The sequence below is a fragment of the Heterodontus francisci genome, chromosome 13 (assembly GCF_036365525.1).
Source record: "Heterodontus francisci isolate sHetFra1 chromosome 13, sHetFra1.hap1, whole genome shotgun sequence".
Taxonomy (NCBI): Eukaryota; Metazoa; Chordata; class Chondrichthyes; order Heterodontiformes; family Heterodontidae; genus Heterodontus; species Heterodontus francisci.
Genome location: NC_090383.1, coordinates 20,598,234 through 20,624,925, shown reverse-complemented (window position 1 = coordinate 20,624,925; position 26,692 = coordinate 20,598,234). Strand labels below are relative to the sequence as shown.

Genomic DNA, 26,692 nt, shown 5'->3' with positions numbered 1-26,692 from the left:
TCATTCTCCATGTATTAAGGATTAACGCTAGTACAATACATTAAAAGAAAGATCTTAGATTTATACAGCACTTTTCATATTTTCAGGACGTTCCAATGCACTTTACAGCATATGACGTACTTATGAACTAGAATTACTGTTATGTAGGCAAACACGGCAGCCAGTTTGTGCACACAAAGAGTTGCAGCAATGAGATAAGCATTGGATGTCGGTCGAAGAAGAAAAAGTAGTGGTCAGGAAATGGGAGAATTTCCCTGCTCTTTAAATGGTACCAAGGGAATGCTGTTGAATGTCTCAACTGAAATAAGTATAAATATTGCTTTGGCTGTATTGGAGCATGTTGCACTGCACAAAACTTAAACCAGCTTGTACAGTCCAGCTCTTTCCTACCTATCCTTCACCATCCCTGTAGTGTTTTTGCAAATTTGCAACCATTTTTACTGCCTAGGTTTGAATCTAAACAGTTTTCCTTGTGTGTTGGCAACATAATTTTGGATTATGATTAATCCTAAATTTTAAAAAGCGTATGTGCATGTAACTGCAGAGGCAGTAGTCCACCTCTAATCTGAAAGGATATGTTACTCTGTTATACTTCCAGGCTCAAATCTACTGAGATTCAGTGGAGGTTGGTGTTTCTGATATTGATGTCATTTCTGTTCAGTGTACTGGTTCATGATGGGTTGAGTCTTGCTGGAACTCTTGCCATTAAATAAATAATAAATAAAGATAGTAAATGACAGAAATGCATAACTGCTCCACTGGCTTCTGAAAATGGAAATGACAGGTTAACCAATCTTTTTCCGACTTGCCCTGTATTTGCAACATTGCAACTTTTCTTCCTCAGTGTTGATGTAGAGTGAATGGAGAGAGCTCTCCCAAATAGGGAATCACTTCTCACGTTATTGTGCCGTAATGGGGCAGATAATGCAACAGAGATTACTTTTTAATTCTCGGGACACATAAAGGCCATACCTGGTAAGGACAACAGGCTTCCTTCCCTAAAAACATTCGTGAACTCGTTCACTTGACAGTTCATGGTCACTGTTATTCATACCAGCTTTTATTTCCGGGTTTTTTTGAACTGAATTCATATTCTCAAACTGCCAAGGGGCAGGCTGTATTTGAAATTACACAACTAGTAACATAACCATTACGCTACTGTATCCTGGGTGCATCTGCCTGGTGAGAGTCTTTGCTGCAAGGATCTGTAACCAAGATTAGCAGCATTGGCCTTAGAGTAATTTCAACAGTATTCGCCCATTGCTTCTGATGCAGCTGTTGATTTGGTAGCAGAGGGAAGGGAAAACTTAGGTTTATTGGCAGTTTTATATTTAGAAAAATAACTGACCTTAGTTGACAAACAAATTTACCTTTTTACAGATAAGCAGTTAGATTTACAAATGTTGTTCCTGAGCTGGTGAAGACTGTTAACCATCCACAGATCACAAGGGAGCCAAGTTTGATCCCCAGTCTGTGTTGAGTTAATGGACCTCACCTATGGCTGGACTGTTGATAGTTAGTCAGCCCCTTCTGATGAAGTTGCTTGTGTGCAGACATCAGGTGAGGACAGAATCAAGCTGGCTGCTGACACCCCTCAAATAACTGGAGGTACATGCTGTTGGGGATGTTCCCTGTTGAGGTCCCCACATGAATGATGGGCAAATGGACGAGTTAGTAGATGATGCCTGCAGGACTCTAACCAGCAAGGAGCCAGTGCCTTCAAGAGAGGAGTAAGTGAGTGTGATTAAAGATTCCTCATGCCCTGGTAAAATACCAATTTCAACATAGCCTATTTTTGTTTCATTTTCATGTGTTTTTCTTGTAAAGACCCCTGCTTATTTGAGGGGTAATTTACTGTATCTGGATGTTAGCTGGCTAGTGCTAACGCTGAAGCTAAGTTCTAAGCACTTGTATTGTACATAATGCAGGGAGAGAGAGGAAATGGGGAGGGGTTCATTTCTAAACTACTCAAGTACATCCCTATGTGGAGAATCATGGATATCTCCCTGGAGTGTCCTGACACAGGCTGTATGATATGAGCTCACGGTTGTGCCTTACATATTTAAACCTAGATTAAGTTAGAGGGAGGTAAAATGTTTGTGCTGTTTTGTATTTAATACATTGTCAATATATTCCTGTATAGGTTCTACCTCTTCATGCAATTCTGAAGATGAACAAAAATTGCCTAACTTTATAGAAAAGGGTATAGTATTATTATGGTGCAATATCATTTCAGTTCTCAGATTTTTCTTCTGTTCCAGAATTAATTTTTGTTTGATTCACATATAAAATATTATGCTTTTCCAGTGAAAAACAAAAGCAGAAAATTTTCCAAGACCGTAGTATCTGATATAGGTATGAAGTAATAATTCCCTATTTTACTAATGCTTTTCTTTCTGAAGTACTAACCAAAATGCAGATGAGCAATCAAAGCACCTTGCTTGGTAGCTTTTCTAATCCACACTCAGTACTTTGGGCTGTTTCTGATCTGGGAGTGCAGTGCATGATTGTGATTGATTGTATTTATTAAATCGGGATCTCTAATCTCGGATTGAAATCAGAGGTTTGATTATCAGATAAACTATTTGTAATTGCTTTATCTCCCAGACCTTGCTGTTTTAATTCTTGTATCAAAATAATTCTATTAATAAAGATGTTATTTTCTTTAAGGATGTATGCAGGCAGATGAGTTTACAGATACCTGGTAGAAAGCAATCATATGCAACTGTTGGTTTCCCCTTACTGGTTTTACAAGTTATTAGCATATATTGAGTGTTCTCTTATATCGCAAGTGGTATAACATTTTCAATGTGTGTTTATTTTAACAGTTCAATTGATAGACATTATTATGGCTTGATACTTGGGAGGTTCAGCTCTTTCTATGGTAAATGTGGTTGGCCTCCACTGAGAATCTCTCTGGTAGAAACTGAAGCGGCCACAGCTCCGAGCTTGTACGGCTTGGGGCACTGATTGTTGCAAGAGTAAAAAAATTAGCAGTACAACCAAATTGTTAAATTCTGGTAACAGAAAAGCACTTCCTGCTTCCCAGTGAGTAGCTATATGTCTGTTGGAAAGCTGCAGCTGGATATGCGGCGCTTAGTGTTCAGGCTCTAATAATATATTCTAGATGATCTCCTTTGGCATTGCACACAGGGAGTCAAGACCAAGTGTAGTCTTGAGTTCAAGTGGCATTAGAGGGTTAGATAATTGGACCAGGAAACGGGTATAATTCAGTCCCCATCTTATACAGTCTGTTGTTTTTATGTTTTTATCATAAATTGCTTTGTCCACATCTGTACTGGAAACTGGCCATGTAAACTTATCACATTGTTCTTGCACTTGCTCACGTGTAATGGTGCTGCATTGGCAGGGAGGATGTAATTGAAACTTGACAAGTTTATATTAGCAGTTTCCATTATAAACATGGATGTAGCAATTTATAATGGAAAATGTTGACAAAGTCTTGAGAGTTTTAATGTATTAAAGTTTTTCACATAATGTGCAGTCACTCCCTGTAACATTTCTGTGCAATAATTCAATCATACCTTAGCTACATTTTTATATATACATTTATCTAAATATATAAATGTATCCAAATTTTCCTCCTATTCATTTGGTCATATAAAAACTTATTTTGCTTCAGCAAATTTTTAATCGCTCGCGGATAAAGAAGAAACCTAGATGGAGGCTATTTAAATGATCCAGTCAAAGCATTCCAAACACATTATGCCTTCAAACTTTATTCTACCTGCTTGGTATTCTCAGTAAGAAATTTCTAACACTCAAAGTAAGTTTAAAATTACACATGAAAAACTACTTATTTCAGAATTACAGTTAGGTGTACAATTCACCTTTTCTGTTCTGAAGTGAACCATGGTTTTTGATCTGAGGCTGGGTAATCTACTAGAAGCTTCAGTTATAGTTTGCTTATGAAGGGGCTCCATGTCCTTCCTTTCTGAACTTCTTTGTGTGATTTTCTCTCTCAGCCCCCTCAACTCATCATTACATGCGCCAATGTTGGTTCTGCATGCACGTCAATCCTGCTCCCCAAGCTGCTCCCACTGCCTCCAGTCTTCCTCTGGTCCTCCCGGCCAATTCTTGGTCATCAGCTGGGAGCCAGTTTTAACAAAACGACAACTTGCATCTATATATCAACCTTAACATAATAAAACATCCCAAGGCACTTCACAGGAGCATTATTGGACAAAATTTGACACCAAGCCACATAGGAAGGTATTTGCACAAAAGCTTAGTCAAAGATTTCAACATTTCAAGATAATCAACATTTCCCCTATTTCTAAACCTCTCAAAATGATATGGAATTCACTTTACATTGTTTATGTAATATTTTCTATAATCTCATTATCATAGAATACTTAGAGCACAGAAGGAAGCCATTCGGCCCATCATATCTGTCCTGGCTCTGCAAGAGCAACCCACCTAGTCCCACTCTCCTGCCTTTTCCCTGTAGCCCTGCAAATTTTTTCTCTCCAGCTAATTATCCAATTCCCCTTTGAAAGCCACAATTGAATCTGCCTCCACCGCACTCAAAGGCAGTGCATTCCAGATCCTAATCGCTCACTGCGTAAAAAGGTTTTCTCTCAAGTTGCATTTGGTGCTTTTGTCTATCGGCTTAAATCAATGCCCTCTGGTTCTCAATCCTTATGTCAATGGAGACAGTTACTTTCTATCAACTCTGTCCAGACCTCTCATGGTTTTGAACACCTCTACCAAAGCTCCTCCTAATCTTCTCTTCAGGAACTGCCCCAGCATCTCCAATCTGTTCATGTAACTGAAGGCCCTCATCCCTGGAAGCATTCTCGTGAATCTTTTCTGCACCCTCTCTAGTGCCTTAATATCTTTTCTGAAGTGTGGTACTCCGAAGTGGACACGATACTCCATTTAAGATCGAATCAGTGTTGTATAAAGGTCCACCATAAATTCTTTGCTTTTGTACTCCATGCCCCAATTTATAAAGCCCAGGATCCCATATGCTTTGTGAACCATTTTCTCAACCTGGCCTTCCACCTTCAATTATTTTTGCACGTAATACCCCCTTATGCTCCTGCACCCCCTTTAAAATTGTATCCTCTATTTATTTAAATTGTTATATGCAGTGTGTTTTGCATTCATTTATTCTTACCTGCCATTCATTGTATCCCTATCTTGCTGAATAATATAGCACAAAAATAATGCATTCTTCATCGGATCATAAATGTTCCATACCTTATAAAACACTTCCCTAACTCCCCATGATCAATGCTGGGAGCTTCACTAATTCTTTATAGTGTCAATAATCAATAGAGTTAGAAATGTAAATACGAATCACAAATAACTAAAATGCAGTTTTCTGAGTACTTATACAAGTCTTAGTTCTCACAGGTAAATAAGCTATGCAAGTGGAGACTGAATAATTATGTTTACACTCAGGATATCAGTGGTGGTAAGTTGTAATATTTCTTGTATAAATCATAAAATGATTAGTCACTTGAGAATACAGGGAATCTCATCGCTGGCCAGATCTGTATATTCCATAGTGTTTTATCTTTTTAAAAATAACGCTTCAAAATTGTTGTGTATATAATGCTAGTGAATCTCCCATTGAACTTCCTGTGGAATTGCTCACAGTTAGTTAGAGGAAATGGTATGTCATATAGCTGTGTTTGTTGTAAGAGGCTGAGATTGCAAAATAAAGCAAGAGCAACTGGAGTTCTTGAAATATTTCTTTTAGGGGTGACAGTGTCTTAGTCTAAAGTCAGTAAAACAGGAGCATTAACCATCCATTTTGCTCTACCTCACCACCACCTCTCCTAGCTCCACTCTTGCTAAATTGTCAGGCTGCTTATCTGACGTCCAGTGCTTGATGAGCAGAAATTTCCTCTAATTAAATATTGGGAAGACTTGAAGCCATTATTTTCGGTCCCAACTCAAAACTCCAATCCCTTGCTTACTGACTCTGTCCCTCTCCCTGGCAATAGTCTGAGATTAAACCAGTCTGTTCGCAGCCTTCGTGTCATAGTTGACTTCAAGATGAGCTTCTGATCACATATTTGCGCCATTGCTAAAACTGCCTATTTCCACCTCCTAAGATCACCTGACTTCACCCTTCTCAGCTCATCTGCTGAAACCCTTATTCATGCCTTTGTTACCTCTAGACTCGACTATTCCAATGCATTCCTGTCTGGTTTCCCACATTCTCCCACATGCAGGAGGGGGCGTCAAGAACCAGGGGACACAGTCTCAGAATAAGAGGTAGGCCATGTAGGACTAAGATGAAGAGGAACTCTCTACCCCAGAGGGCTGTGGAGGCTCAGTCATTGAGTATGTTCAAGACAGAGATCAATAGATTTCTAGATATTAAAGATATCACGGGATATATGGGGATAGTGCGGGAAAATGAAGTTGCGGTAGAAGATCAGCCATGATCTAGTTGAATTGGGAGCAGGCTCAAGGGGCCGAATGGCCTACTGTTGCTCTTATTTCCTCTACCCTCTGTAAACTTGAGATCATCCAAACTCTGCTGCCCATGTCCTAACTGCCACCAAGTCCCGTTCACCTATCGCCCCTGTGCTCACTGACCTACATTGGCTCCTGTTCAAGCAATGTCTTGATTTTAAAATGTTCATTCTTCTTTTCAGATTACTCCATGGCCTCGCCCCTCCCTATCTGTAATCTCCTCCAGCCCTAAAACTCTCCCAGATATCTGTGCTGCTCTAGTTCTGGCCTCTTGAGCATCCCCAATTTTAATCCATTTAATTTGCGCAATAGGAGGAAAGAGGTACTTCTGTCTGGTTTTGGTTTGATGACTGTTCAAGTCCAGTCCACCATTGGTGGCCCGCCTTCAGTTGCCTGGGACCTAAGCTCTGGAATTTCTTCCCTTGCACCTCTCCGTCCCTCTACTGCGCTTTCCTCCTTTAAGACACTTATTAAAACCTACCTCTTTGACCAAGCTTTTGATTATCTGACCTATTATCTCCTTATGTGGCTTGTTCTCTTCTGTTTCACATGCTCCTGTGCAGGTTTTAATATGGTAAAGGTGCTATATAAATATAAGTTGTTGCTCATTCATTTCAATGAACAGGCGGTTTTGCAGTATCACCAAATCTATATGTTTAATGTATCTTCTCTGCTCAAGGGACGTTGAAGTGTTCATTAATGTGAATTACTTTACTTTTTTTTTTACAGGGATGATTCTCCTTTAAGACATGAAGTATTTTTCTCAGAAGGATTATACATAATAAATGTTGAAATAATGTTTTTTTGGACCACTTTTCATAAATATTGAAACTGTATGTTGAAAGTGTACTTTACTTGGCATTACGACCTGTTGAACAATCCCTGCTAGAAAAGCAAGCTGGTGAGCAGCTGAAAGGGGATATCAGTCACAATAGGTCCGTAGCTGTATTCCTGGCCATGAACCGGCAACCAGATTGAATGTTCTTTTATAGCACTTAAAGGGCTTTTTCCATCCATTTCTTGCCATTGTGAGAACTAATCTGACCTAGCTCTTGAAAGTTTCTGAGTGAACTTCACTCAGATCAACTCCGCTTAATGCATTAAATATTTAGCTTTGACTAACTCTCCGCCAGATTCAAAAGGTAACTGGTTGCCGTACACAACAAAGCAAATTACATATAATTGCTTATATTTGAATTTGTTGGCTTGGTTACTTTCTCAGGCCAGTAACTTTGGAGACAACCAACGACATATCAAAATATTTGGATGAATTTGGGCTAGGGCATAGATTTTATGTCAGCAAGTTTTTAGAACTCCTTATGTATTGGACTGAACTTGAACAGTCATCAAACCAAAACCAGACAGAAGTACCTCTTTCCTCCTATTGCACAGACTGCAAAACCAATCCAAGCCAACTTGCAGAATGCCAAAATCCAAGTGTCCATTGTTCCTGTGAAAACTAAATTAGTGACCTCAATAAATATTATGTTTTTTCATTATGTAATTGATTTTATCCATTTCCTTTTCATTTTGAAGCCTAGGAAATACAGTAAGATGATAGGCCGCGTGTGCCATTTTCAAGCTAGCTATGTAATTAGTGGATTTAGGAAGGGACGTCTCTTTCGGGTATGGTATTGCATGATGGGGACTTGAAATTTGGAAACACTGGGACAGGATTGTGTTGGGAGTTCGGATACTTAGCATAATAAGAGGGGAATTCTGAAGTTTGCCATCATCGAAGTGGGGTCCTGGAACTTAACACACCTGGGAGGGTTTGGGGATTTAGCACAGTGGGGTAGTGAGCTTCCTGGGATATGGGAGAAAGAAAAACTTCAATTTATATAGCGCTTTTTATGACCTCAGGATGTCCCAAAGTGCTTTACAACCAATTTGGTACTTTTGAAGTGTTAGTGCCATTGTAATGCAGGAAACGAAGCAGTCAATTTGCAGTCAGCAAACTCCCACAGAAAGCAATGTGATGATCATCAGATCATCTGTTTTAACGCTGTTCATTGAGGGATAAATATTGTCCAGGACATCAGTGAGAGCTCCCTGCTATTCTTTGAATAGTGCCATGGGATATTTTATGTCCACCTGAGAAAGCAGACAGGGCCTCTGTTTAATGTCTTGCCCTAATTGATCCCCTGAGTACTGCACTGGGTTATCCACCTCTGGCATGGGACTTAAACTCACCACCTGACTCTGGCGAAAGTGTTGCCACTGGGAAAAGTTCAACGCCTTGGTCGCACTGGGTGGCTGGTCCAAGAATTGCAGAACATTGTCAGGGGATTGGTGACATAAGGTTTGGTAGTACTGCAGTGGGATTCTTAGAGATTTTACAACTTCGGAGAGGTGCTTGGAGTTAAGTAATAAAGTACCATCCTGTGGTGTGGCAGCACAGAGCAGATTCTTTGTTTGGCAACACTGAGGGGATAATTCTAGAGTTTGAGAGTTTTGCAATTGTGTTGCAGAAGTGGAAGCAAGATGCACAGCAGCAGTGTAAGAATTTTAAAAAGTGTCTTCAGATTTTACTGTCAAGGGACATTGAAGCGAGTTCTTGAAAAATTATTTCCCTTAAGTACCAGAGCTGAAAGTGTCTTAGATTTTTAAATATAAACAAAAAAGTGCAGGTTTCCAAATTCGGTCTGAAATCGCATCTCAAGTAAGCTCAAATTAATCTTCCCTTCGCTTTCAAATGATTTGAAAAATTATTATGCAGCTGCAAAGATGCATTTGGACTCTGCCACTGGGGTAGTAAATACATTTCTTATCAGTGATTGTTCAGTTCTAAAGGTTAGAAGAATGCACAGGTGTGCAAAATTATCCAAAAATTCTGCACCGTATGATCGTGAGAATATTAGACTGATCCAAGCTTGGAAATTCTGGGAATTTCAGTCACAAAATGAGCTATTGTACCATAGAAATTTGCAGCACAAAAAAGCCATTGAGGATATCTGTAGTTTGATAATGGTTGAGGCAGAGAGCGTTGTGCGTTTTACAGGAAATGCATAAGTATTTCAAGTGGAGGAAGATGCAATTGAAAATTTAAAAATTGAGTTTGATACATGTATGCAAGTTCAGTGTATTAAGGGATTTGGAACCAAGGTGGGTAAATGGAATTAAGATACAGATCAGCTATGATCGAATTGAATGGCGGGACAGGCTCATGGGGCTGAATGGCCTACTCCTGTTCCTATGTACAGAGTTATAGGGAGAAAGAAGGGCAGAGGAGTTAGTTTTACATTGTGTTAACAAGAGACACCTTCAAGTAACCTAAGATACTTGATACAAAAGCATTTTGAAAGATATTTATGTGCAAAATATGTTTTTAATCTTTTTAATTGTTATAAATCTTGGCAGGCTGAAGGGGAAAAGTATTTTCAAATGATCCCATTAATGTGATCGATTCAAACTTTTACTGATTGGTTCCTCAACGTTGATATTTCAAATGTAACGATTGGTGCTTTTCATTCTGCTTGTTGATTCATAGTGTGTACTTGTGATTTGTCAGTGGTTATTTAGGTTAAAAAAAATTCAGCCAATGAATTGCAGATGTGACACAAATTTGAGTGAGCTGAAGTGTGACAGAACAGGAAATGCAAAAATGTTATATAGTTTCTCTGCAGATACATTAAATGACTCCCTAGATTATCACATTTCCTTTCATCCTTTTCTCTAAAGCTGGTTTCAGTTTGTTAGTTTATATTGAGGCATAACTTCCAGAATCATGCATATTGCTCTTCTCTGAATCATCGTGAACATATGTTGATATTAGGGTGCCCAAAACTATACATAGCATATGATCTCACCAACTGATGTATACAAGGCTTGAATAACATTCCAGTACATTATTAGCCTTATTGGGATGTTTCATATTGATTGGAAACTTTTAGTGAATAACTCGTGGTGGCGCCCAATTCCTTTTTCTGCTTTTTCTAATGCACATTTATGTGTAGGCACATTTTATATCTTCTATATCTGTGTTCATTATATTGATCTATGTTAAAATCGACCTGTTGTTGACATAATTGATCCGAATTAATGGGTCTATATTCTCGGGAATTTCAAAGAATAAGAGGTGATCTCGTTGAAAATTCTTATAAATGACTTAAATTATATAAATATATAAATGACTTGGATGCAGGGTTAGAAGGTACTATAGCCAAATTTGCACATGACGCTAAAATAGGTGGGACAGTAAGTTGCAATGAAGAAATTTACAAATGGATATGGATAGAATTAGAACATTACAGCGCAGTACAGGCCCTTCGGCCCTCGATGTTGCGCCGACCTGTGAAACCATCTGACCTACACTATTCCATTTTCATCCATATGTCTATCCAATGACCACTTAAATGCCCTTAAAGTTGGCGAGTCTACTACTGTTGCAGGCAGGGCGTTCCACGCCCCTACTACTCTGAGTAAAGAAACTACCTCTGATATCTGTCGTATATCTATCACCCCTCAACTTAAAGCTATGTCCCCTCGTGTTTGCCATCACCATCCGAGGAAAAAGACTCTCACTATCCACCCTATCTTCTTCTTCTTCTTTTGGGCTCTATTAAGTCACCTCTCCTCCTCCTCCTCTCCAACGAAAACAACCTCAAGTCCCTCAGCCTTTCCTCGTAAGACCTTCCCTCCATACCAGGCAACATCCTAGTAAATCTCCTCTGCACCCTTTCCATAGCTTCCACATCCTTCCTATAATGCGGTGACCAGAACTGCACGCAATACTCCAGGTGCGGTCTCACCAGAGTTTTGTACAGCTGCAGCATGACATCGTGGCTCCGAAACTCGATCCCCCTACTAATAAAAGCTAACACACCATATGCCTTCTTAACAGCCCTATTAACCTGGGTAGCAACCTTCAGGGATTTATGCACCTGGACACCAAGATCTCTCTGTTCATCTACACTACCAAGAATCTTCCCATTAGCCCAGTACTCTGCATTCCTGTTACTCCTTCCAAAGTGAATCACCTCGCACTTTTACGCATTAAACTCCATTTGCCATCTCTCAGCCCAGCTCTGCAGCCTATCTATGTCCCTCTGTACCCTACAACATCCTTCGGCACTATCCACAACTCCACCGACCTTAGTGTCATCCGCAAATTTACTAACCCACCCTTCTACACCCTCTTCCAGGTCATTTATAAAAATGACAAACAGCAGTGGCCCCAAAACAGATCCTTGCGGTACACCACTAGTAACTAAACTCCAGGATGAACATTTGCCATCAACCACCACCCTCTGTCTTCTTTCAGCTAGCCAATTTCTGATCCAAAGCTCTAAATCACCTTCAACCCCATACTTCCGTATTTTCTGCAATAGCCTACCGTGGGGAACCTTATCAAACGCCTTACTGAAATCCATATACACCACATCCACTGCTTTACCCTCATCCACCTGTTTGGTCACCTTCTCGAAAAACTCAATAAGGTTTGTGAGGCACGACCTAGCCTTCACAAAACCGTGCTGACTATCGCTAATTAACTTATTCTTTTCAAGATGATTATAAATCCTGTCTCTTATAACCTTTTCCAACATTTTACCCACAACCGAAGTAAGGCTCACAGGTCTATAATTACCAGGGCTGTCTCTACTCCCCTTCTTGAACAAGGGGACAACATTTGCTATCCTCCAGTCTTCCGGCACTATTCCTGTCGACAATGACGACATAATGATCAAGGACAAAGGCTCTGCAATCTCCTCCCTAGCTTCCCAGAGAATCCTAGGATAAATCCCATCTGGCCTAGGGGACTTATCTATTTTCACACTTTCCAAAATTGATAACACCTCCTCCTTGTGAACCTCAATCCCATCTAGCCTAGTAGCCTGAATCTCAGTATTCTCCTCGACAACATTTTCTTTCTCTACTGTAAATACTGACGCAAAATATTCATTTAACGCTTTCCCTATCTCCTCTGATTCCACACACAACTTCCCACTACTATCCTTGATTGGCCCTAATCTAACTCTAGTCATTCTTTTATTCCTGATATACCTATAGAAAGCCTTAGGGTTTTCCCTGATCCTATCCGCCAATGACTTCTCGTGTCCTCTCCTTGTTCTTCTTATCTCTCCCTTTAGATCCTTCCTGGCTCGCTTGTAACTCTCAAGCGCCCTAACTGAGCCTTCACGTCTCATCCGAACATAAGCCTCCTTCTTCCTCTTGACAAGCGCTTCAACTTCTTTAGTAAACCACGGCTCCCTCGCTCGACAACTTCCTCCCTGCCTCACAGGTACATACTTATCAAGGACACGCAGTAGCTGCTCTTTGAATAAGCTCCACATTTCGATTGTTCCCATCCCCTGCAGTTTCCTTCCCCATCCTACGCATCCTAAATCTTGCCTAATCGCATCATAATTTCCTTTCCCCCAGCTATAATTCTTGCCCTGCGGTATATACCTGTCCTTGCCCATCGCTAAGGTAAACCTAACCGAATTGTGATCACTATCACCAAAGTGCTCACCTACACCTAAATCTAACACCTGGCCGAGTTCATTACCCAGTACCAAATCCAATGTGGCATCGCCCCTGGTTGGCCTGTCTACATACTGTGTCAGAAAACCCTCCTGCGCACACTGGACAAAAACTGACCCATCTAAAGTACTCGAACTATAGTATTTCCAGTCGATATTTGGAAAGTTAAAGTCCCCCATAACAACTACCCTGTTACTCTCGCCCCTGTCGAGAATCATCTTCGCTATCCTTTCCTCTACATCTCTGGAACTATTTGGAGGTCTATAAAAGACTCCCAACAGGGTGACCTCACCTCTCCTGTTTCTAACCTCGGCCCATACTACCTCAGTAGACGAGTCCTCAAACGTCCTTTCTGTAGCTGTAATACTCTCCTTGATTAACAATGCCACACCCCCCCCTCTTTTACCATCTTCTCTGTTCTTACTGAAACATCTAAATCCCGGAACCTGCAACATCCATTCCTGCCCCTGCTCTACCCATGTCTCCGAAATGGCCACTACATCGAGATCCCAGGTACCAACCCATGCTGCAAGCTCACCCACCTTATTCCGGATGTTCCTGGCGTTGAAGTAGATAGGTTAGATAAATGGGCCAAAATTTTGTAGATGGATTTTTAACATGGATAAGTGTAAGGTTACCCATTTTGGTCAGAAGAATAGAAAGGCAAATTATTATCTAAATGGAGAGAAACTTCAGGGTGCTTCGTGCAGAGGGATCTGGGTGTCCTCATGCATGAATCGCAGAAAACTAGTTTGCAGGTACAGCAAGTGATGAGGAAGGCAAATGGAATTTTGACATTTATTGCGAAAGGAATAGAGTATAAAAGTATGTAAGTGTTGCTGCAACTGTACAAGGCATTAGTGAGACTGCAACTGGAGTATTGTGTACAGTTTTGGTCCCCTTACTTGAGAAAAGATGTAGTTACATTGGAGGCAGTTCAGAGGAGGTTCACTAGATTGATTCCAGCAATGGGGGGCTTGCCTTATGAAGAGAGATTGCGCAGTTTAGGCCTTTATTCTCTAGAGTTTAGAAGAATGAGAGGAGGTCTAATTGAGGTATATAAGATGATTAGGGGGATTGAGAAAGTAGAGGTAGAGAGGATGTTTCCTCTTGTGGGGCTGGAATGAGAGGTCATAGTTTTAGGATAAGGGGCAGCAGATTTAAAACCAAGATGAGAAATTACTTCTCTCAAAGGGTCGTGAATCTGTGGAATTCACTACCCCAGAGTGCGGTGGATGCCGGGACATTGAGTAAATTTAAGGAGGAGATAGATTTTTAATTAGAAATGGGATGAAGGGTTATGGAGAACAGGTAGGAAAGTGGAGTTGAGGCCAAGATGAGATCAGCCATGATCGTATTGAATTGCGGAGCAGGCTCGAGGGGCTGAATTGCCTGCTCCTGCTCCGAGTTCTTATGTTCTTAGAGGGCTTAACAGAGTAGACGCTAAGAAGCTCTTTCCCCTGACTAGAGTAACTTGGATTAGGATGGAACATAGGACTGAGATGAGGAAACATTTCTTTACTCGGTTGTGAATCTTTGGAATTCTTTACCCTAGAGACCTGTGGATGCTCAGTTGTTGAGTGTATTCAAGATTGAGATCTATAGATTTTTGAACAGTAAGGAAATTGAGGGAAATGTGGATAGGACAGGAAAGTGGAGTCGAGGTGGAAGATCAGCAGTGATCTTATTGAATGACGGCGCAGGCTTGAGGGGCCATTTGGCTTACTTCTCTTATTTCTTATGTTCTCGTGATTCTTGTATTTGTCACTTCGAAACATAGCTTGCTGTCATCAGAAAATTTTGAATTACAATTTCTTCTTGATATCTTTTGGTTAAACAGCAGGAAACCTTGTTCTTTAGCCATCCTCAAAGCCTTTTCTATTTGCCAGCATCATTTGTTTTCTGTTAGCTTGATTTTCTGTCCAATTCACTAATTTGCCATTGCTTCCATGAATGATCTAAATGTTGATTGCATCTGGGCACCGGCATGGCCAGGCTAAGGATTCTGTTAATATAAGTCAACAGGACACACATGGCAATTGTCTGCCACATGGTCTGTTACAGTTCCTGTATAATATGTACAGTATGACATGTGTTGTCAGTCAGGTAAGAACTCCCTTTAAAAGGTGAGATTTCAAAAGAAACCATTTAATGTTATTTAGTAAAGAAAGAAAGGATCTGCATTTATCTAGTGCCTTTTATGTCCTCGGGACCAAAACACTTGGCAACCAATGTAATATTTTGAAATGTAGGTAATTGAAACAGCCAATTTATGCACAGCAAAGCCCGACAATAATGAGGTAAATAACAGAATAATTTGCTTTTTTGTTACTGGTTGAGGGATAAATGCTGGCCAGAACACCAGGAAAAACCACAACTCAGCTTCAAAAGGTGCCATGGAATCTTTTACATCCACCTGATTGGGCAGACGGGGAACTCTGTTTAACAGTTCATCGGAAAGACAGTGCAGCTATCCCTCAGTGCTGCACTGAAGTGCCAGTCTAGGTTGTGTTCTGGAGTGGGACCTGAACCCACGAACCTTTGACTCTGGCATGAGTGCTACCAACTGAATCACAGCTGACACCTTAACAATTGCTGCTTGGCTAGGCCCACCATGTTTTTCGGGTTTAAATGTAAAAATTGATGTCATTAATATACAACTCTAGCCAATTGGGGATTGATGATGGTTATGGTTTGTTGCAAATACCAAAGCAAGAGCTACCTTGTATTTCAATGGAAGGGGAAATAGGTCTTGGTGAGTTTCAAATGCAATTGCAAGATTTATCTTGTATTTCAATGGTATGGGGAGATTGTTAAGTTCCAAATACAACTTGGAAAAACTGCCTTTGTATTCCAATGGGAGGGGAATTGATGAGTCCCTTAAAGTCTAAGGAATGCATATTTAAACTTTTATGGTGGACAATTGATTTAGCAATTCATTACCAGATCTGATTGCTCGGACCCTGCTCTCCTCTGCAAAACTCCAGGATCAATGTGGAATGCTAAGATAGTTCCTGGCATTTCATCTCCATGATAAACTGTCTTCATAAATCACTCACCCCTGCCCCCCTCTACCTTTTCCTCCCAAAAAGTGTGAGGAATTGTTGGATTTCTTGGACAGTAAGATTGAGATCATCTGTTCAGCTGTCTCTGATGCTTCCCCTAGCCCCCAAGCTAAGCAACTTCTTGTCCTGAACTCGTCTATCTCCTCAAATGTCCTCTCCAAGCTCATCTTGTTTATGCAACCCATCTCCTGCTCCCTCGACCCTTTCCTCGCCAAACTGTGAATCATCCTACTTCCCTTCCTGGGTCCGATGTTAGCTGATACTGTTAACAGTCCCCTCTCCTCAGGTACTATCCCCATCTCCTTCAAATCTGTCATCGTCATCCCTCCCCCACCCAAAAGAAAATTTCCTCGACCCCTCTACTTGCAAACTGCCACCTCATCTCCAGCGTCCCTTTCCTCTCAAAACGCCTTGAATGTATTGTCGCCTCCCAATTCTGCATCCATCTTTCCTGCAACTCCATTTTTGAATCCTTCCAATCTGGTTCCTGCCTGTGGCATAGCACTGAAATAACCCTCATCAAAGTCACATGACATTCTGTGTAACTGTCACAGTGGTAAAGTATTCCTCCTCATCCCCTTAACCTATCTGCAGTCTTTGACAGGTTGGCCATATCATCCTCCTCTAATGCCTCTCCTGTGTAGTCCAGCTGGTTGGTCCTGCCATGGCCTGGTTCCATTCCTACCTGTTCAGTCGTAGCCAGAGAATCACCTGCAATAGCTGCTTTTCCCACTTCCACGCCATTACCTGGATAACCCCCAAGGGTCTGTGCATGTCCCGCTCCTATTTCTCATCTACTTGCTGTCCCTTGGTGGCATCATCTGAAAACGCAACATCAAGTTCTATATGTACAGTGACGACACCCTTAGCACCACCCCTCTCAACCGCTCCACTATTGTCGATTTGCCAACCTACTTGTCTGACATTCAGCATTGGATGAGAAGACATTTCCTGCAATTAAGTATGGAGAAGATCAAAAACATTGTAGTTGCTCCCCAACACAAACTCTGTTCCCTAATCACCAGCTCCATCTCCCTCTCTGGCCTCTAGCTGAGGCTAAACCAGACCATTAGCAGTCTTGGTGTCCTGTTTGGCCCAGAGCTGAACTTCCAGTCTCATATCCTTTCCACCGAGAACACCTACTTTCTCCTCTGTAGCAATGCCTGTCTTCGCCCCTACCTTGGCTCATCTGCTGATGCCCTCATCCATGTCTTTGTTACCTTTTCTGGCCAGCCTCCCACCTTGCACCCTCTGTAAACTTGAGCTCATTCAAAACTCTGCTGCCTCGCACCAAGTCCTGTTCACACATCACCCCATGCTTGCTGACCTACGTTAGCTCCAGGTTCTGCAATGCCTTAGCTTCAGAATTCTCATCCATGTTTTCAAATCCCTCGATGACCTCGCTCCTTCCTACCTCCGAGATCTCTGCACTTGTCCAGTTCTGGCCTCTTGCGCATCTCTGATTTTCTTCACTCCACCTTTGGTGGCTATGTCTTCAGCTGTCTAAGCCCCAGGCTCTGGAGTTCCTTCCCTCAACCTCTTTGCCTCTATACTTCTCTCTTTCCTTTTAAGGCACTCCTTGAAACTTACCTGCCCTGACATCTCTCTGGCTCGTTAACAATTTTTTTTTGCTAATTGCTCCTGTTAAGGGTCTTGGCACGTTTAACAATGTTAAAGAGGCTACAAGTTGCTTTTGGTGTTGCAAATGCTACTGCTAGAGCTGTCTTGTATTCCATGGAGGGGCAGTGCGGGGGGATTATGGTGAGCTTCAAAAACGATGTCTGAGAACTGTCCTTGTATTCTATGGCAAACTCTTAAAAGGAGCATGTGTACAGCAACTGTCATTTTGGAATACTGGCTTCTGTTAATCCCGTGTTATGTATTAAGTGGTCTTGAATCGAGAAGGAAGTATATTGGTTTATGACTCCACACTTTAGTGCTAGTTTGTATCATGTTGCCTAAACCTAACTTTCTGTGGGGTTTTTTTCAGCGAAGATGTCAAGGAAACTAAGCTTGCCGACTGAACTGAAGCCTGATTTAGGTAAGTACAAAGCCCAACAAATACATGGTGTTGAAATGTTCTTTGTATGATTACATTTATTTATGTGAGTGTATGTGTAACTGCAAACAACAAATGGTTAGTAGGAGTTGATCCACCGATTCATAAGTTTAGACAGCTCTTGTAGTTTGAATGAAACCTCATTCCTTACCACGGTTATAGTAGGGGTGTAATTCTCTTCATTGATGTAGCTGTAAGCGCCAACCATTCGAGAATGAGCTTAAAGAGGAAGAGAACAGGCTCCCATTATGATTCAGTAAGTTTAACCAATGAGTAGTTGCACTATACAGAGCAGCACATTTTTTGGTTCATCCATAGCATTAGCAGAATGCACTGTAGCAACTAGTCAAGGCTTCAGCAGTACCTCGCAAACCTCAGGACTTCCACCACCCAAAATCCCCAGGGCAACAGGCACATGGGAACTCCATCACCTCCAAGTTTCCCTCCAAATCACACACGTCACCCTGATTTAGACATATATAGTCGTCCCTTCTAGGACTCCCTACCTAACAGCATTGTGGGAATGCCTTAAGCAAATAGGCTGTAGCGGTTCAGGAAGAAGGCCCACCACTACCTTCTCCAGGGCAACTAGGGATGAGCAATAAATGCTAGCCTTGCCAGTGATGTCCATATCTCGAGAATAAATTTTAAAATGCCCATGGCCATGAAAGGACAATTAGCCAGAGCTCTCCCTCTCAATCACTATCGAATGACCCTGGGATAGAGGGGGGAAATCAGTCAGAGTTCCCAATGCTGAACACTATCAAGTGAACAGGTTTGAAAATGTACATGGACAATCATCCGATTCGGAAGAGGATTGTGCTCCGATGTAATGGCCCATAATAGCCTCCTAACAATCACAGTCCCAAGGCTCTCTTGTAATAATAGCCACTTACTTGAGTGAGGTATTGTGGGTGTTTGGCATCTCTAAGTACACTAGTGTAACAAATTCCATTCGAGCTGTGCTTCTGTAACCACCTCGGTGTCACTTACTGTTAAATTGAAGATCGTTTTGTGCTATGGGCTTGTATCCAGTAGAAACCTGATCAGTCTACCCCAATTCATTTCATTCAGGGTCCTTACGACAAGCAGGTCCTTCAAGTCGTCATTCCATTAACTCTGGTTGGAATGAAGTCAGAGTGTTGTCACTCACTATCTCACTACATACACCCTAGATCTTAAATTCTTGTCAGAACGCCCTGTAATTTCAGGTTCATGAGTAGGATCAATGGGGGGGGGATGGAAAATCAGAACAGCCCATTTAACACACGGCATCAGCACAGGATCTTACCCTCGCATGTCATAAACTCAAGTAACCTCTGTCTGAGGTCCAGAGCAACAGCAGATTTAATTAAATAGTATCTAAGTTTTGCAGCTCTTCCTGTCCAAGCAATAAAACCAAGTCCATTCATAAGCAACATACTGAGATCAAATTGAATGCTGTAGAGTTCATTTCTTTTTGGGGCACAGTAAGTGGCAATTCTATTCCTGTTGTTAAGTCCCTCTGTAGGGCGCTCTTCCGTCTGTGAGATTTGCTGATATCTGTCACTCAGCTGCCAGTTATGTCACTCGATCACATCACCTCCAATTCAATTGCCAGAAACAACGTTATATTCGCAGTCCTGCACATTGAATACTTCCTTCTCCAACAGAGGCTTGTGTTCTTACTGCTGTTGGTCCACTGTGTTTCCTAACACCACCTCCGTGATTTCCTGGCACACGTTGCCAGGTACCTATCACTATAAACAGTCTCTAATGCTTTTACAGTTATTTTCATGTGCAGCAGCTGCTGCAGCATCCTATCTGTTGGCTCCTTTTCTTAATCTTTCCTATATAGCACTGACTGCAGATCACTGAAATTATGAATGATTAAGCATTGAAATTTTAGATGGCGCTTTTGAGGTCTTGTGATGCCACCTATCCCTTACCAGGCAAACTGGCCCTTTGTTTATCATGCAGCCATCACTGTCCAAGATCTGCACTTCTCACTGGCTGAATTATGAAACGATATTGGTGTCAGAGTTGCAGTTTCCGAGCCTGGACCGGCAAAATTACAAAGAGGAACACGGGTGAGAAGAAGTCGAATACAAATCATGAATTGACCTTGATAGATTTAGTGGTTTACTTTCCTTCAGATGAAGACAGTGGAGTGTAGTAAGCTTGATAGTGACTCATCTTCACAAGGAGACTGCCTCATGCACATCCCTGACCAGTGGCAACAGGAACACCAGCAGAATGTTCAATGGGTGACAGCAAATCCAGTATCGCCCGTTTTCCACCGCTGCCAAAAGTTAAAATCAGCCCTTGCTTTACCTGGAAATATTTTGGAAGTGTAGTCACTGTTGTAACATAGCGAGATGGTTCAACCCTTTTGTGCACAAGGTCCCACAGACAGCAATGAGATATTGACAAAAAAACATCTGTTTGAGATATTGTTTGAGGGATAAATATTAGCCAGGGCATTCGGAAGAACGCCATGCTTTTCTTTGAAATAATGCCACCTGGGAAAGCAAACAGGGTGTTGGTTTAAAGTCTCATCCAAAAGATAACACCTCATTACTGCACTAATTTTGTGCTTGCAGTCTCTGGAGTATAACTTGAACCCATGACCACCGGATCAGAAGTGCATATGCTACCCACTGAACTACAGCTGATTCTTTTCCTCCAACTTCTCCACTTCCTCTAAATTGTCAAACCGTCTGTCTGACAGCCAGTGCTGGATGAGCAGAAATTTCCTCCAACTAAAAATACTGGGAAGACCGAAGCCATTATTTTCGGTCCAAGCCACCAACTCTATTCCCTGGCCACCGACTCCATCCTTCTCCTTGGAAACCGTCTGAGGCTGAAGCAGACTATTTGCAAGCTTGGTGTCGTATTTAACCCTGAGATGAACTTCTGACTACATCTACGCCATCACCAAGACCATCTATTTCTACCTCCATAACACCGTCCGATTCCGCCCTGCCTCAGCTCATGTGCTGAAACCCTCATCTGTGCTTTTGATACCTCTAGACTTGAATATTTCAGTGCTCTCCTGGCCTCCCATATACTACCCTCCATAAACTTGAGATCATCCAAATCTCTGCTGCCCTTGCCTAACTCGTAGCAAGTCTTATTCACCCAACACCCCTCTGCTTGCTGACATACGTTGGCTCCTGGTTAAGCAATGTCTTTTGAAAAAAATTTCGTCCTTTGTTTTCAAATCCTTCCAGGGCCTTGCTCCTTCCTATCTTTGTAATTTCCTCCAGCATTTCAACACTCAAAAATCTGCACTCTGCCACTTCTTGCCTCTTGCACATCCCTGACTTTAATTGCTCCACCATTGATGGCCATGCCTTCAGGTGCCTAGGCCCTAAGCTCTGGATGGCCCTTCCAAAACTCCTCAACTTCTCTACCCCTCTTTCCTCCTCTGTGTACCTATCATAACCTCTACATCACCAACTCGTTCTTTCACACATGGAGGCACCCAAGATCGCGTCGTTGGCACCAGCTAGACCTCATCGTCACAAGGTGAGCCTCCTTAAACAGTGTTCAAATCACACGCAGCTTCCACAGTGCAGACTGCGACACCGACCACTCCCTGGTGTGCAGCAAGGTTAGACTCAGACCAAAGAAGTTGCATCATTCCAAGCAGAAGGGCCACCTGCGCATCAACGCGAGCAGAATTTCTCATCCACAGCTGTTACAAAAATTTCTAAAATTCACTTTTAACAGCCCTTCAAAACACTCCCACGGGATGCTGAGACCAAGTGGGCCCACATCAGAGACGCCATCTATGAGTCAGCTTTGACCACCTACGGCAAACGTGCGAAGAGGAATGCAGACTGGTTTCAATCTCATATTGAAGAGCTGGAACCTGTCATAGCCGCTAAGCGCATTGCACTGTTGAACTACAAGAAAGCCCCCAGCGAGTTAACATCCGTAGCACTTAAAGCAGCCAGAAGCACTGCACAAAGAACAGCCAGGCGCTGCGCAAATGACTACTGGCAACACCTATACAGTCATATTCAGCTGGCCTCAGACACCGGAAACATCAGAGAAATGTATGATGGCATTAAGAGAGCTTTTGGGCCAGCCATCAGGAAGATTGCCCCCCTCAAATCTAAATCAGGGGACATAATCACTGACCAATGCAAGCAAATGGACCGCTGGGTTGAGCACTACCGAGAACTGTTCTCCAGGGAAAATGTCACTGAGACTGCCCTCAATGCAGCCCAGCCTCTACCAGTCATGGATGAGCTGGACGTACAGCCAACAAAATCGGAACTCAGTGATGCCATTGATTCTCTAGCCAGCGGAAAAGCCCCTGGGAAAAGGACAGCATTGCCCCTGAAATAATCAAGAGTGCCAAGCCTGCTATACTCTCAGCACTACATGAACTGCTTTGCCTGTGCTGGGACGAGAGAGCAGTACCACAGGACATGCGCGATGCCAATATCATCACCGTCTATAAAAACGAAGGTGACCGCGGTGACTGCAACAACTACCGCGGAATCTCACTGCTCAGCATAGTGGGGAAAGTCTTTGCTCGAGTCGCTTTAAACAGGCTCCAGAAGCTGGCCGAGCGCGTCTACCCTGAGGCACAGTGTGGCTTTCGTGCAGAGAGATCGACCATTGACATGCTGTTCTCCCTTTGTCAGATACAGGAGAAATGCCGCGAACAACAGATGCCCCTCAACATTGCTTTCATTGATCTCACCAAAGCCTTTGATCTCGTCAGCAGACGTGGTCTCTTCAGACTACTAGAAAAGATTGGATGTCCACCAAATCTACTAAGTATCATCACCTCATTCCATGACAATATGAAAGGCACAATTCAACATAGCGGCACCTCATCAGACCCCTTTCCTATCCTGAGTGGCGTGAAACAGGGCTGTGTTGTCGCACCCACACTTTTTGGGATTTTTTTCTCCCTGCTACTCTCGCACACGTTCAAGTCTTCAGAAGAAGGAACTTTCCTCCACACAAGATCAGATGGCAGGTTGTTCAACCTTGCCCGTCTAAGAGCGAAGTCCAAAGTACGGAAAGTCCTCATCAGGGAACTCCTCTTTGCTGACGATGCTGCTTTAACATCTCACACTGAAGAGTGGCTGCAGAGTCTCATCGACAGGTTTGCAGCTGCCTGCAACGAATTTGGCCTAACCATCAGCCTCAAGAAAACGAACATCATGGGACAGGACGTCAGAAATGACCCATCCATCAATATTGGTGACCACGCTCTGGAAGTGGTTCAAGAGTTCACCTACCTAGGCTCAACTATCACCAGTAACCTGTCTCTCGATGCAGAAATCAACAATCGCATGGGAAAGGCTTCCACTGCTATGTCCAGACTGGCCAAGAGAGTGTGGGAAAATGGCGCACTGACACGGAACACATAAGTCCGTGTGTTTCAAGCCTGTGTCCTCAGTACCTTGCTCTATGACAGCGAGGCCTGGACAACGTATGTCAGCCAAGAGCGACGTCTCAACTCTCTCCATCTTCGCTGCCTCCGGAGAATACTTGGCATCAGGTGGCAGGACCGTATCTCCAACACAGAAGTCCTCGAGGCGGCCAACATCCCCAGCTTATACACACTACTGAGTCAACGGCGCTTGAGATGGCTTGGCCATGTGAGCCGCATGGAAGATGGCAGGATCCCCAAAGACACAATGTACAGCGAGCTCGCCACTGGTATCAGACACACCGGCCGTCCATGTCTCCGCTTTAAAGACGTCTGCAAACGCGACATGAAGTCCTGTGACATTGATCACAAGTCGTGGGAGTCAGTTGCCAGCGTTCGCCGGAGTTGGCGGGCAGCCATAAAGGTGGGACTAAAGTGTGGCGAGTCGAAGAGACTTAGCAGTTGGCAGGAAAAAAGACAGAAGCGCAAGGGGAGAGCCAACTGTGTAACAGCCCCGACAAACACATTTTTCTGCAGCACCTGTGGAAGAGTCTGTAACTCTAGAATTGGCCTTTATAGCCACTCCAGGCGCTGCTGCACACACCACTGACCACCTCCAGGCGCTTACCCGTTGTCTCTCGAGATAAGGAGGCCAAAGAAGGTGCTTAAGACCTACCTCCTTGACCAAGTATTTGGTCATTTTGTTCTAATATCTGCTTTTGTGTTGGTGTCAAATTTTGTTTGATAACACTCCTGTGAACAGCTTTGGGACATTTTACTGTGCTATAGGCGTAGATAAATAAAGTTGTTGGTGGTGGATACATACCTGGAAGACACTAAGTTGACGCTCAACTGCAGTACTAAGAGAGTGCTGCATTCTCAAGGGTGCTGTTTTTCAAATGACTAAGACTTACATTGGCTCATTTAGGTATTTGAAGAAGAGCAGTGAGTTCTCCCAGTATCTTGGCCAACATTCATCCTCTGCCAACTCCTTGGAACAACACATGATCTGATCTTGCATCTCATTTGCTGTTTGAGGGAACTTGCTGTGCAAATTGGCTCTGTTTTCCTACACAGCAGCATTGATAACAGTTCAAAAAAATAATGCTTTGGCTGTGACTTCCGTTGGGACATCCTAAAGGTGTGAAAGGTGCTATATAAATGCACCTTAATTCATTCACCCTTTTTATTATAAATAAATAATAAAAACAGAAACTGCTGAAAATACTCAGGTCTGGCAGGATCTGTGGAGAGAGAAACAGAGTTAACATTTCAGGTCAATAACCTTTCAACATTGTCTGTGCTGAAACGTTTTTGTTGGATGCTTAAGGTGACTTAAATATAAGAGGTCTCAGCCCAAATCTTTTCATTGCAGAACATATAATTATTTTAGCTGGTTTAATGTTTTCATAATCACATCATTTATTGATCCTTGGATTGTGGCCTGCAATCTCATTGCATAAAGAAGCACCTTTTGAGCTGACTGTGACATGTTTAACATAGGCTCACAGAAATACATAGTCGTAACACAAAGCAGTTTGAGAACATAAAATGGGTGTTTCACACCTCAAAATCTTGTGATTAGCAGAGGGAGAGTTTACCTATTGATCAATCTCAGTGAATGAATAAGTACTTCAATTACTGGTGTTATCTGCATTTGATTAAACAAAAGATTTGACACTTGTTAAATGGTGTGGAGTGACTCCTGCATCGGCCTCAAGTTGGGAGCAGCCTCTGTCACTAGGCCCTGCTGCACACATGGTCCCTCAATCAGCAGGACCAAGGAGAACATTGATGATGGTGCCCAGTGACTGTCTAAGCCCCTGGCTAATGCTTCAGATGACTGGAGGGGAGCATCAACTGAGTTGCAATGGCATCCCCTCCAGACATCTCTGCACCTCAGTGTCACTGATTGGTCAAGGCTACACAGTGTGGCATGCACACTGTGTGCTGCCTTTGGCCATCCATGAGGTTGGCCACACTCTCCATGGAGGAGCTCATGACCTCAAAGCCCTGAGCCACAGTGGTGCACCAGAGCTGAATGGATTCCTCCATTCTTAGCCTGACTGTGCACTGCCTCAGGGAACTCTGACATGTGGGAGCACATCTGTTGCTGCTGGTCTAAGTAGATCCTCCTTTCCTGTGACTCCCAAGGCTGTGCATCTGTGCCCAACTGAGCAGGGCTGTACCTGTCCTCCATCCGCCAAGGGGGACTGCCCACAGCTGCTGCTGCCTCTGTCTCTTGTCGCTACCTCATCACCCAGTGTTGCCCTACCTAAGCATGCATGAAGCCCCACCGAGGTGACTGTGTCTGAGCTGGTGGAGGGTGCACTTGCAGTGTGTGATGCGCTTGCTGTGTGGTCTGCTCTAGTGATGGTACATAAATAGGTTTTTGCACCTTGACATCAGAACCTTTTGGAGACAGAAGAGATCATGAGAACTAGCCTTTGAGAGAAGAATCCTGTGCAGTGCTGAGGCTTCCCAATGCACCTGAGTCTTTAACATGCTGTCAGGCGAGGTAGAGTGCAATGTGCCCCCTTAATCTCTGCATTCTAGTTTCTATTCACCCTCTCCACCAGGGGTGCCCATCTTGCCTTCCTCATCTTGCTTATGGTCAGCAACCCTGGTGATCTCCCTCTTCTATGGTGGTGACAATGTGAAGGATGGGGACCCTTTTTGTCTGCGCCCTTTCCTGGGCATTATGAGCCCATTTCTCCTGCAAGGACAAAAGAGAGTTACGGCACTGCTGGCCTCTATGGCCAATGCCAATGACTCATCTTCATAAACCTTATGTATCAGTGCTGGCAAGTTCACAACAGCGCTGTGGCTCTGAGCCTTGCTGAGCAGTCAGTAAATACCCTGGGCACACATTCCTTCCATGTTCTGGAGCACCATGTGTCCTCTGGTTCCTCAGCTGGAGTGTCTGCTGGAGGTTGAACACCCCAGAGGCTTGTCCTGAGGGTCTGGCACTGCATTCACCTTGCCAGAGCAAATAAATTCATTGAACTACTTCCTGTGCTGGACCCAGTTCCTCAGGGGCATGCTTTGTCTGCTCAGTCTCAGCACTCTTGATCCAGACCTGGGAGGATGGACTTCTGCCATCCTCCGGAAAGAGGACCTCCCTCCTCTCCCTCACTGCCTTGAGGACCTCCAGGTCAGCATCAGTAAAGACAGGAGCAGCCCTGCTCCAGGTTCCAGTCCTCTGCCTTTCCTGCTGCTTGTGTAATCCAGCCACAGTTGTGGCTGCCT

At 43.1% G+C, this 26,692-nt stretch overlaps 1 protein-coding gene across 4 annotated transcripts in view; it reads left to right on the top strand.

The window, feature by feature from the left end:
* stxbp5a (syntaxin binding protein 5a (tomosyn)) overlaps window positions 1-26,692 on the top strand; it is a 216,033-nt gene that overhangs the window by 163,021 nt on the left and 26,320 nt on the right. For 2 of the 4 annotated variants that reach the window (XM_068044511.1, XM_068044509.1), the window contains exons 20-22: window positions 2,144-2,203; window positions 2,308-2,355; window positions 17,995-18,045. In XM_068044511.1, coding sequence (XP_067900612.1) covers window positions 2,144-2,203; window positions 2,308-2,355; window positions 17,995-18,045 — 159 coding nt within the window. The remainder of the gene's footprint in view (window positions 1-2,143; window positions 2,204-2,307; window positions 2,356-17,994; window positions 18,046-26,692) is intronic. The other 2 variants (XM_068044510.1, XM_068044512.1) reach the window with 1 other exon arrangement.